Here is a 12,790-nt window from a genome sequence, read left to right as displayed (position 1 = left end):
ACTCGTCCACGGCGGCCCTGGGTAGTCAGTCCCACTTTCGTGATACAATGTGCCCGTCTGTGTGATAATTCTTTACCTATACACGGTATAGCCCAATCGAAAACCAATTCCAATATTTGAGTGTAAAAGAATATAACAGTAATACTGGCAGCTAAACTTAAATGAACACAAAACATGAAATTAAAATAAAAAAAAAGATAATGATAAAAAATATATAAAATGTCTACAAAGAAAACTCAGTGTCCTCTGGTGGACCAATGATGTAACGTAACACTGTTTCAAAAAGACACACCATAGGCTACTGTAGCTATTTGCTATTTCTGTATAGTGCAAGCTCTTGTTATTTAATAGCCAACATAAACATACATAATATAGACCCATGTGAGATGGGCTGATATATTTACACGACTCGGATCGGGCTCTAATATTGAAAAAAAAATTGTCACTGTAAATGGTGTATACATTACCAGTTTGTGACCTGGTTTATCCCATAAAAGTAAACTTTTTTTTTTTTTGGTTTTAAATTCTGCCAGACTTTTACAGTTGCAAACCTTCAGCCTGTTTGTTTAAAACCATTTAGCAACATCCCCACAGAACCGGTTCTATTGTGCGCTTCTTTGATGGATTTGCGAAGCAGGTCGTTTTGTGCGGCTCAAAAATGAGGTTCGAGTGGGCCCTCGCTTCTTTTCCCCGATCTGTGCGGTGGACCAAACGGGGGACGTCTGTGCCCAGTGACGCAGAGACGTCAAGCAGTCGGTGGGCGGAAAAGCGGCAGTGTGTTTCTGTATGTGGACAAAAAAAAAAAAAAAAAAAGAAGCCAAACCGGGCTGTTTTACTCAGATAATTCATACAGGAAGAACGTACAGGCTTTAGCTGCTCGCCTGCAGAAATGGCGGTTCCAGCGGGTCAGGCAGACGTGCGGATGGACAGAGGCGCCCTCAGCGGCCAGACAGTTTCCTCTGACAGCAACATTGACATCGACGAGAGAGAGTTAGACAAAATCACAAAGAAACACAGGGAAGACGACGCGATAACGCTGCCTTTGCATTCACCGTGGACGTTTTGGCTGGACAGGTAACGTTTTGTACCGTCTTCCGCTGTTGCCTTTGAGCTTCCGAGTCCCGGGACGGGCTGGGGCGATGGAAAGGGGGTGCGGGTGGGGGTGGGGGTGTGTGTGCATGTCGTTCAAGGCCACAGCTCTTCCAAAGGCCTCCGCGAGCCAAACGTAGCTGCAGAAAGTGTTCGCGTTTAACGTGACACTTTCTTCTGTTTACACATTCCAACACCTCAGACAGGTTATGCGTTTCACTGCTCAAGACACGACTCCTCCGCGACCCGGTGGGACTAGTTTACCGCGTCACTCCGCCGTTCGAACATGCCACTGACGTGACTCTGAAATACACCCCCCCCCCGGCAGGGGGGCCCTCAGAGGCTTTGGGCTGAAACGGGCACGGTTATTCCATTTTCCAAAGACTAAAAGAACACAAGGCCTCACTTTTTCCAGCAGCTCCATAATGTTTAGTCTACCAGTTGGAACACTTTTGTTATTTTTTTAATAAGGTGCAAGAATCCTCACCGGACTGTCATTTCAAATGCATCCTAAACGTGACTTTTCTGACGTCATGGGAACATTGCTCCGTCACCTGATGGTTTGATCGTTTTCCTTGTTGGCACACCGTTTTCCACAGATTGGACGGCATTTGTTACGAGTAAGTGTTTAGCTGGGCGGGAGCGGCGTACGAAAGAATTCAAATTTTTCAAAAGACTGAAGAATACCGAGACCTTAAACCACAGTACAGGGTTCCCACTGCTCATGGAACTCCTGGACTATCAGGGAATACAAAAAAAAAAAAAAAAAAGTCTGTTCCAGACATGGAAAGTCAGGGGATTTTATCACTTTTTTGGGCCAAGTCATGGAATATTGTTTGCAACGTTGGCATATTTTTCTGCTATTTAGCAATATGTAATATTTTCCACGAAAGTATTTCTTTTTATATAGTGTTATTTAACTCTAACAATCATTTCAGTCAAAATATATACTTTTCCTGTGCTGCTAATGAAGGCAAGCATGCTACGAAAGGTTGAGGCTGTGGCTCAGTCGGTAGAGTGGGTTGCACACCAATCGGAAGGTCGGTGGTTCAATCCCCAGCTCCTCCTTGTCCACATGTCTAAGTGTCCTTGAGCAAGACACTGAACCCTAAAATTGCTCCCGATGGTGTACCATCGGTGTGTTGTAAGTCGCTTTGGATAAAAGCGTCAGCTTAGTGTAATGACTTCAAAGACGAATGAAAACTACTATTAATCTATTAAAATTCTCCCATTGGAGAATACATATTTTGTTCAGTGTATTGTTTAAGCAGTTAAAAATACTTTTAAGTTTTGTTCTGCAAATACCTGCAAACTAGTAAATAAAGCTCAGAAAGGCCTTGGAATAAAATCATGTGGCTGTTTTCTTTTCTTTTCTGATTAGCACATAGGTGGACTGTTTTTCTGTTCATTATGGGTCATTGAAATGGAACTTTTTAGTGAGAGAAAGTCTGGGAACTTGACTTAGAGTGGGAACCCTGACATTTACCTCTGGGGTCTAAGGGCAATTTCTCAATCTTTATGGTCCTATATCTTCTTAAATTTACCTTTTTTTCAGGGCGCTTGCATATGACATAATACCCACGTATTTCACGTCACAGTTTTCAGGACGATCTCGGCTATAACTACCGTGAAGCATCCATTTCAGCGACAGTGCTGCGTGAGGTTTTAGAAATATTTCAATCTCTAGTAAAAAAAAAAAAAATATAGCTTTCCTCATTTTGAAGAATTATTTTGGGGCTTAAAATGGATTTACCAAAGTCATAGGTTCACACAAGTAGTGGAATCAATGAAAAGAATAGTAGATAAATTCATGATAAATGTCTAAGATATTATATTGTTTTTTTGATGAAAATTATTGTACTTTCACCAAATGTTAGAGGGACTGAGATCAAATAGGACTGAATAATTACTTAATGCTAAATATCAAGCTTCATGTGTTGTGTCCAAATGAAAAAAAAAATTGCAGTTTTACTCACCACCCATACTAACGGAAAACAACACACTATTTAGGGTCTACAATATTCACTGTTTTTTTTAACTGTCATCAATGCTTCTGGAGAGATACTACATGCGCTTCACTAGGCGCAGGCAGGTGTGAATCCTCTGTAAAAAAAAAAATATATATATATATTAATAGTTTAGGGCATTTATTACTACTAAATTCACTGACAGAAGGTTCTCGCTCACTTTCTCCTTTTCTTCTCCTCCCCCCCCGCGCAACAATTTACCACCAAATAGTTTCACATTGAAGATTAGATCACAACGTTTTTGTAAAATAAACACACTTGCCATTTTCAAATGGATCCTTTTTTTAATTTATTTTTTTTATTTTTGTAGTCACGTGAATCAAACGCTTCAGGCTCTAAAAGCTCCGTCATCCTCGTCACTATTTCCCAAAACCACTGCAGAAACTTCAGCAGCTGCAAACTTCTTAGCCATCTTTCTCCAACACCAGCTGAGTGAAAACCGACCTGCTTGCGGGGGGGGGGGGGGGGGGGGGGGGGATGGGCGAGACCTTCGTGAATTCCTGAGTGTCCGTCGGTTAGTTGTACTCGAAATGCAGACGGACCGCAGGAGTCAACCGATTGAGCATGGTGAGAGGCAGAGGAGGAAGCGCTGTCGAGCTCCCTTCTGAATTTAGCCTTTCGGCTTCTGGATGCGAGTCCCCAATGATCTTGTGATGAGGGTGAAATAAGAAGCAGAGACTCTACAGATTCAGAACCACGTTTGTCAGCTGTATTATAGCAGAGATGTTTATAGAAACGTCACGTTTGACCGGCGGGCTCGCTCATAAAGCGCAGGAGTATGTATATGCTCGAGTGTGATGCGGAAATTCAAAACATCCAGTGCACAATCAATGTGAATGGGACCTTACAGTGAAGTGCGAGAGAGCTTGTGTTCAGCAGTTATCTCTAAAAAATAAAATATATTTGTATACATTCTGTAATGAGAGAGAAGTAGGTGATATTTTAAAAGTTTTTCCATAATATAATTTCTGTTATCTGGAAAAAAAACACAGATCGAGCTTTTGTTTTTACAATGGTCTTCCAGGTTTTCCATGATCCTGGAAAAGTGCAAGTCCTGATTTATAAAAAACTAAATTAAATAAAAATTACGATAATAAATATAATCCAACTTCCCCAAAAGTTGGATTATATAGGCAAGTATTAAAATTGTTTATTAGGCAGTTTTTCTTGGTATTATTCCATAATATTTACAACACATTATCTACTTCTAATACATTACATATACAGTTGTATATGCATCTCCATATCTCCAATTACATATGCATGAGAATTTGCTGAATGACCATTATCTTTGACCTCTTTTCAAAAAAGTTCAACACCACGGTGCTTATTAAAACGTTAAAAAAAAAAAAAAGAGCCCCAAGCTTGTTTGTGTGCGCGTGAGCTTCCCACTTTGTTTTCATGTTCTGTTAAGTTTTGGCCTCACAACATATTTTCCCTTGTCCTTCAAGGTCATTACCGGGCACGACGGCGGCAGAATGTGAATCCAACCTAAAGAAGATCTACACCGTGCAAACTGTTCAGGTGAGATTTGGTCGTCAACTTTAAAGAGCTTCATCTTCCTAAGAGCAAAGAGATCAGGTGCATGACTCGGCTAAAAGTCAGATTCGTTTGAGAAGAGCTTCTATGATGCAAGGGAATAAGTGGTTAGCCGGCACTTAAAGCTACAGTAAGCACGACTGGTGGGAAAAAAAAACAAAAAGCCTTTTATCATGAAACATGAGCGTGTAGTGGGAAGAGTACTGACGCCGTATTACATCAGCTTTTTCTGATCCGATTCAAACCGTTACGACTCCAGTGCGTGTGTGCGTGTGTGCGTGCGTGTGTGTGTGTGTGTGTGTGTGTGTGTGTGTGTGTGTGTGTGTGTGTGTGTGTGTGTGTGTAAGTGTGTGAAGTTCTTAACTTACTGCTGTATAATGAAGGGTAGCTCCTTGTCACCTTTATGTCTAACATGCATTCTGTTACAGTACTTCACTGCCGTTCGATATACTGCTCTGATGGCTTGTAATGCATAAAGGGAAAGTCACTGTGTTGTTGTCCCATCAAGTTACGCAAACGGGATCAAAAGCTTAATATCTCTCAAAAATTGACGGATCTTTTTAATTTAATCACACAACAGCCGGATCTAAGTGAGTAATATTGTGTTTAAAGTTTGTGAAACAAGGTTCTAGTTTCAGTTTGAATAATTTGAGGTATCCAAAATACAGCAAGCCCCTTTGATTACACTGTATGTTGATGTGATGATTATTAAGATATTAAAGCTGAAATCCACAACTGAAATACAAACAACTTTTAGATCCCATTGCATGATGGTTCTGATCAGACCTGGCTTTTAATTCAGCATTATTGATTGATCGATTGGTCCATTAATCAATAAGGCAATCCATAAAGAATAATTTTGACATCAGTTTAATTTGCGGGTTGTCAGATTTCAACATTTAATGTTTCAAATATGATAGTACGTTTAATAACTTGACGCAAATTAAAAACGTCCTTTGGAAATTCAGGTAGAAGGTACATTTGAACTATTTTCTTAAATATTATAGACAACGCAATTAATTAGTTCTTCAACAAAATAATCTTCAGACTAATATATCATGATAAAAAAAATGGATCGTTAGTCACAGTGCAGTCATTTTGTAAATAAACCGAATACAAACTGGATGACAGTAGCAACAGTTTTAATTGAAGGACATATTTATTATTGTATTTGTCATATGTATAAACTCTTTGAACATGTTTATGCATTAGAGGTAGACAGATAAATGGAGCAGGCTAATATATTGACACTGTATATCAGCATTGTGTATACTGTTTGTTGGCAGAAAGATGAATTGTAGTACAGAAATACCAAACTACACTTCAGTGTCATTATTACATAGTTTGTCCAGCAGGGAGCACTGACAGATTGATTTTTTTTTTTCAACTGTTCTCAGAAAGTACTGTCGTATTTCTAAATAAAAGCATCTTAGAGGGATCTGTATAGCAGCCATATACTTTATATTGTTATTGTTTTTGTTTTTTTTCTAAGCCCCAAAAATCGATATTAGTATCCAGGACAGGTCAAGCAAGAGTGGCCATTACATGACTGTTTTTTGTCTTGTTGTCTGCTTGCAGATGTTCTGGAGTGTGTATAACAACATCCCTCCAGTCCCAGCTCTGCCTTTGAGGTGTAGCTATCACTTAATGCGTGGAGAACGAAGGCCGCTGTGGTGAGTCCGTTTTTATTATAAATGCCGCGGTTTTATTCCCCATCACCGGAAGTTGGCAGCTAGAGCTGGAGCAGAGGGAAATTTAAAACGGTTGCGCTTGCAGTAACTGCGACGTACTGCAAATGTTCTCTCTGCACATTAAAGCGAAACTGGTCGTTTGAAACCCCTTCAGTCAGATGCGATTGTGAATTCAAAGTGTTTCATCAAAGCTCGAGTTGTTACTTTGCTCATTACATTGTTAACACTATAAAAGCTTAACAGCATGTAACCTAATCATTGGCAGTGCGCATATTAACAGGATGCTGTTACTGTGTTGTATTATATTTACCGCCCGTTTCGATGGGCAGTTTTGTGTTTGGATAACTTCTTACATTATCCAACATTACATTAGATGATTCATGTATTGTTGTCTGTTAATTTTTTGGTAAAATGGATCTATGATGTAAATGTGTTTTATGATCTTTTACACAAACAGGGAAGAAGAGAGTAATGCAAAAGGAGGCGTGTGGAAGATGAAAATACCAAAAGAAAACAGTGTAGGTGCTGCCCTCTGCTTATCTGCTTTAATTATAATATCCTAGCTCACTTACTGATTAGATTTTCTGTGTTTCAGTCTGCAGTTTGGAAAGAGTTGTTACTTGCTACCATTGGGGAGCAGTTTGCAGATTACTGTGCCTCAGGTACAGTTTGCTTTTTTTAATTTCATTTTTTTTTATCTTGTTGTATGCAAACTGATTTATTGATAACACTGATGCTGTTTTGATTCCCAGACGATGAGGTGGTCGGCGTCAGTGTTAGCATTCGAGATCGGGAAGATGTCGTCCAAGTGTGGAATAAAGATGCATCTCTCGCTAACGAAGCAAATGTCTTAGGAAAAGTCTATGAGCTGCTCCCATTCATATCTTTTAAAGCTGTTTTTTATAAGTGTAAGTATACCCATTTGTTTTCCAATTACATGTACTGTACATTTTTTGTGCTTTACATGGTAAAGAATCTTTTGTCTCGCACGATATGAGGCAGATTATAAAAAAAAAAGAATAAACTATGTGTATTTGAAGGACACTGCTTCATCCAGAGCACGTGAGCATACCAAAGGATGTTATAAGGAATACATGTGGCTGTAAACTAATCAGGGCTTTGTTGACATCACGAAGAAGGCTGCAAGAAAAAAACACCCCAAATGCCTTCATACCTGCTTTACACAGCACATTTACAAAGGCCAGTTGTGTCAACACTTTTCAAGTATTTGTTACCAATATTTTAATGAGCTACAACATTTGATTTTGGGTTTGGTACAACTAATTATCCTCGGCCAGGGTTGCTCCCAAATAGTCGAGTAGTTGATGAGAAAAGCCGGACATGTATGTGTAACAGCTATCTGCATGTTGTAGGAAAGTGTTTAGTTGGAGGCAGCCTGAACTTAAACTTGTACCTGAGATTATACAAGTTTTTTTTTTTTTTTCAACTGCCAATCCACAAATTGTAGCTGTTTTTTCTTTTTTTCTCTTTAATAATCAAATCTGTCAATGTTTTTTTTCTCACTCAGTTATATTTCTGTATCCAAGCTCTAGCTGTACTGTAATCTTTATTTATGTCACACAGATCAAAGGTTTATAATCACCATGAATCACTTTGACTGTTTCAGCTCACATGGAACATCATGCCTTTGAGGGAGGACGCTCAAGACATTAGATTGTACTGCACTTTTTTTTTTTTTTTTTTTTTTTTTTTTTTTAACCTGAACTGTACCAGCCTTGATGTAAAGGTGCTGTCCACAACCCAAATCGAGGATATTATTTTGCTTTCAACAAGGAAATGTTACCGATATATTTTTATAGCTTTTAATGACTGATGCCTTGTTTCATTTTGACGTGTCCTGAGGCTCTGAACTCTTCAGAGAATGTATATCCAGCGTAATTTTCATCCAGAGGTCATTAGTTTGTGTCAGCTCTGACTTCCTGCTGCACTAGCTGGACTGTCACGGTCCTGTCCTCCGCACCGTCTCTGGACCTCACAACTTATCCCTGGTATAGAGGTAGCAGCTGCATAGTCCGGTATGTTTTAATTGTTGAATATGTTAGACGTCTGCATTCGCGTCATTGAGTCAGTTTTTTCGGTGCCAAAGCACTTTTGTTCCGCCATTTAAGAAGTTTACATCTTAATAAAAATATTTTATTGAGCTGGACTTTTTCCCCACTCTGATGGAGCGAATGTCCCACTTGGTTTCTTGAATCTTCATCATGTGTACGTCCAAGTTAAATCAGGGTAACGCTTGAAAATATTGCACATGACTACCTATTCCGGTCACAATGTCCTTCAGTTATAAAGCCATCACAGAGAATCAGAACATAATCCTGCACAGATATGGCCCTCAGAAATGTTATTTAAAGAGGGAAATCCATCCTGAAAGATGCCTGTTGGAATGTTCTCAGCCACACCACCACTATAAAAGTCTTTTTTTTTTTTTTTTTTTTTTTTTTTTTTTTTTAAATCTTTCTTCAAAAACATGTTAAAAGCAGACCGCCTGCTCTCCTGAATGGGAATTCTCCTGGATTGTTCGGGGTGTTACTCTGAGGAGATACTACACGTTTTCGTGCTCAGCTGGCAGCACTCTTTTTTTTTACTTGTCTCAACTTGTTTCTCCCACCAATAACTCTTGTAGTTTTCCTACTGGACTGTGTCCATGTGACCATAACAAAGAGAGAGAAAAAAAGCAGCATTATTTGAAAGGATGTAACATGAGGTTATGCTATTCCCACATTCAGCAGTATGCATGTCAGATGTCATCATGAAGAAGTCCAATTAAGTAGTGCCATGAGTTCCACTTGTAGACTGCTGCTTCAAAATAAGTACACTTGTTCCACCGCAGGTTAGAGTGACCGAAAACATTTGATTCCGTCAGATCCCTTTACAAATCTGCGCCATTTTCCCTTAATCTTTATGACTGAATCTGAGTTGCTGTCACTAACCCTTTAACATACGGATGTTTTCGTGCAGTGTAGGCTACAGTAACCCGAATGCTTCTTATTGTGTCACACCACTTTCATAGTTCAACTTTGGACTGGTTGATAGTAATAAGGGGACAATATTTCCTCTGTAAACGTGTTTTTTTTGCAGTGACATGAACAAAGTAAATAAAATTGGAGCTGAAAATGCAGTTTTTATATCGACGTTTCTTTTTGCATAGTAAAGTTGTCAACAACAGAAATTTGGTCAAGGACAGTGTTGCCATTTTGGCGTGAGGTGCATCTTCATATGTTGTTGCGATAAAACCTCCTATTTATGCCATTTTTTGCTGACTCATCCCAGTTTCACCTACTTTTAAGGCCGTCTCATCTAAGACAGGCTGGAATACACATCTCAAAGAATAATGTGTAGTAATGGCTCTCTAACTAAAGTCTTGTGTTTGAGTAAATACATGACGGACAACTTACTCAACCTTTCCCCAAAACTCAAAGTTTGTTATTTATAACATGAACGCTGGCTTTTTTTTTTTTTTTTTTCTGATGAATGAGCCAAAGGCAGTTAAGCCTGAAAAGAGTCGCCTTCGGCAGTTGGAAATATAGTTGGATCAGAACAAGAAGCTAAAAGATGCCAAAATGCAGCAGATAAAACTATGGGCTCATCACCACACGCGACCCCTATCACAAAACACAAATATAGAAATACAGAAGCTTTGATTAGTGCCTCTTTAAATCCAAAGACGGCTGAATTCACGTACGTGATTGAAATAGTTGTTTTGATCCAAAAATACAATAAACTTTCAGAGACCAGAACGCCTAAAGGCCAGATGATTTAATTCACAAAAATATTTGCACGTTTTTACAAGTGTACTGAAGTACACATTTAAGGTATTTGTATTTTAATTGAGTATTTCCATTTCATGCAACTGCTCCACTAAATCTCAAGGGACAAAATGCTTTGTTTTTCCGATCTTCTTTACTTTTTAGAGATACATATTTTACAGAAGAGAAAGGATACAAATATAGTCTTATGGAATATGATGCATTGCTGTAGATTCATCTTAAATACATTCAGGAGTTCATTCCCCTTTACTCTGCACTTAGCTGCACGTACACAGCCCATTGAAATGCTAAGAAAAATTACTTTTTTTTTGTTTTATTGTGGTTTTTTTTTTTTTTTTACTCACCATCTCTCAAACTTGATTGTATTCACAGTGAGACATGGCAGGGATTTATCAGGCAGCAGCTGGTGCAGTTTAGAAACATTGCTTTAATGATCAGAGGGAAAGAATAGCTGACCCTGCTAGCAGCAGCTACAAAGAAAAGCTCCTTGAAGGGGGGAAATGCTTCTGTTCTTCTATAATCTGTGCTGACAGCAACAGAGTCCAGTTAGACTTGAACCTTAATTAGACAAACCGTTGCATGAAAACTTGTCCAGCGTTCTAAATGTGTTTTTAATGACCATCAAAACCAAATTTTCAGTATAATTGTTATTTTCCACTACGGTCTCCTACTTTAAAATTCATCAACTTTGTAAGAAAGGTATAAATGCCAAAAGAAAATCAAGTTTATTTCCTGCATTCTGATAAAATGAGGTAAGTGTTATGATTTTACTTGACGCATCTTAAACAGACTACTCAAGAAGATCAAAGCTTGTTTATTAGTACCTATCCTGCAAGCAGTGACATCAGACCTGTGTTATCAACACTGGCATTCAAATCTGACAGGACTTTTCTGGGTTCGTGGTTGGACGTGTTTGAAGACCTTTTGAAGTGTTTCTAGTTAGCATTGACTGTGCCAAATGAGAAAAAAATACTGGCATAATGAATGATACATTAGAAAGGTTGCATACGCACCGCTGTGTAAACTAGCGTGCTTGTTTTTTTAATTTTTTTTAATTTTTATTTTTTATAAACACACTGTTGGTTGGTTTTAACTTTATGTAACTTAAAGTATTTATTTGTTTTTCATGTTTTTTGTTGTTGTTGTTGTTGTCTCTATATCAAATAGTGGTTAAAAAAGGAAGCACCCATGTAAAAATTATTATTATTCAATTCAGTTTTATTTAAAGCGTAACATCACCATGCAGCGTGGTCTCGAAACACTCTACAGTCATAGAAGAACAGACAACAATAAAACAAAATGATGAACACCACATTAAATACATCAAAAAGATAGAAACCCAGGCTGAGCAGCATGACTAAGAAATAGCTCAGTCTCTAACCATACCTTTTTTTTTTTTTTTTTTTTTTTTTAAATAGGAAAGGTTTAAGCTGAATCTGGAAAGTAGAGAGGGAGCCCACTAACTCACTTGAAGTAAGTGGGAAAGTGGACAATTCTGCACAGAAACTTTCCCTATGTGCCACGTGTTGTGGTAGAGAATTGTTAATTATGTAGATAATTGAATAGTTAAGACAGTGGAATATTTCTATGCAAGACTTTCTTATACTGTGACGTATCATTTGTGTATATATACATGCACTGTTTGTTTTATTGTATTGGACAAATGTTGAACAGTTAGCACTGAATCAGATGCAGGTGCAACATGGTAACTTAGTTTTAGTTTCATGATGGAAATATTATAAATAGTTGTGTACAAAAGTCAAATATCAAAACAAGTGAAAGTTGTTCAAGCGACACTTCTAAGATACGCAGCTGCAACATGCAATTCCCTTAAGTCTGTCATTGCTTTGGAGATTTACTGTACATGACCGCACACATAGTGTATATAAAATAAATCTATTCAACACCCAGCATGTCAGCAACATCTCAAACAAAACAAGAACCCAAGGAAAACAGTCTAAAACATTAATCTTACCATACAGAACATACAAGGGCAGATAAAATGATCACATTAAAGTAAGACAAACACATTTAAACATTAATGTTAACATACAGAACATACAGCGCCAGATCAGATTAAAATAAGACAACCACGTAACAGCATCAGTGTTAAATAAAATGTTAGAATGACATGCAGTAGTGGCATACAAATGGATGAAGAGCAAAAGAGACAGCAGAGGAGAGGCAGTGCATCATGGGAGGCTCCCCAGCGACCGAAGCTTTTTGCAATGCTCATTTCATTTAACTTTTATAGGTTTTTCAGTTTGAATGGAAAATCATACTCTTAGACATTTCTGTTTGGAGACAAAAGCATAGTCAGTCCTACCAGATGTGTTTTTCAGAATCAAAGCTGCAGCCCTCGGTAAACTAATCCCGGGTTTCTCTTGACTTCTCATCTAACAGCTCTTTAATGGTCATTATCTGAACTCTTCCTCCACGAAGTCCTCCTCCTGTCATTACATGTTCAATGCTGCAGCCCCCAGCAGCAAGGGGGGAAAGGGCCGTATAAAAGCCATCCATCCCCCCTCTGGGAATCAAGAGGAGCTTCTATTCATTTGCTTAATTACCTAATTAACAGAAAGCTAATTACTTTGTTGTGTGCAGGCGTATGTGTGGAGAGGCTGTTACGTAACTGATAGTGATCCTCAATTAATTT

General features: G+C 38.4%; 1 protein-coding gene across 1 annotated transcript; it reads left to right on the top strand.

The window, feature by feature from the left end:
- Positions 1–745: 745 nt before the first annotated feature.
- On the top strand, positions 746–9,485 carry LOC138207255 (eukaryotic translation initiation factor 4E type 3-like). Its single transcript, XM_069164402.1, has 7 exons — positions 746–1,074; positions 4,568–4,640; positions 6,234–6,328; positions 6,804–6,864; positions 6,942–7,008; positions 7,099–7,254; positions 7,974–9,485. Exons 1-7 carry the CDS (start codon positions 890–892, stop codon positions 8,018–8,020), a joined length of 684 nt encoding a protein of 227 aa, XP_069020503.1. The 5' UTR covers positions 746–889; the 3' UTR covers positions 8,021–9,485.
- The last annotated feature ends 3,305 nt before the right edge of the window (positions 9,486–12,790 follow it).

Source organism: Embiotoca jacksoni, unplaced genomic scaffold (genome assembly GCF_022577435.1).
Source record: "Embiotoca jacksoni isolate LCO1_2020_lvr unplaced genomic scaffold, fEmbJac1.0.p SCAF_1, whole genome shotgun sequence".
Taxonomy (NCBI): Eukaryota; Metazoa; Chordata; class Actinopteri; family Embiotocidae; genus Embiotoca; species Embiotoca jacksoni.
The sequence above is the reverse complement of the archived record's forward strand: the minus strand, read 5'-3'. Positions and strand labels throughout refer to the sequence as shown.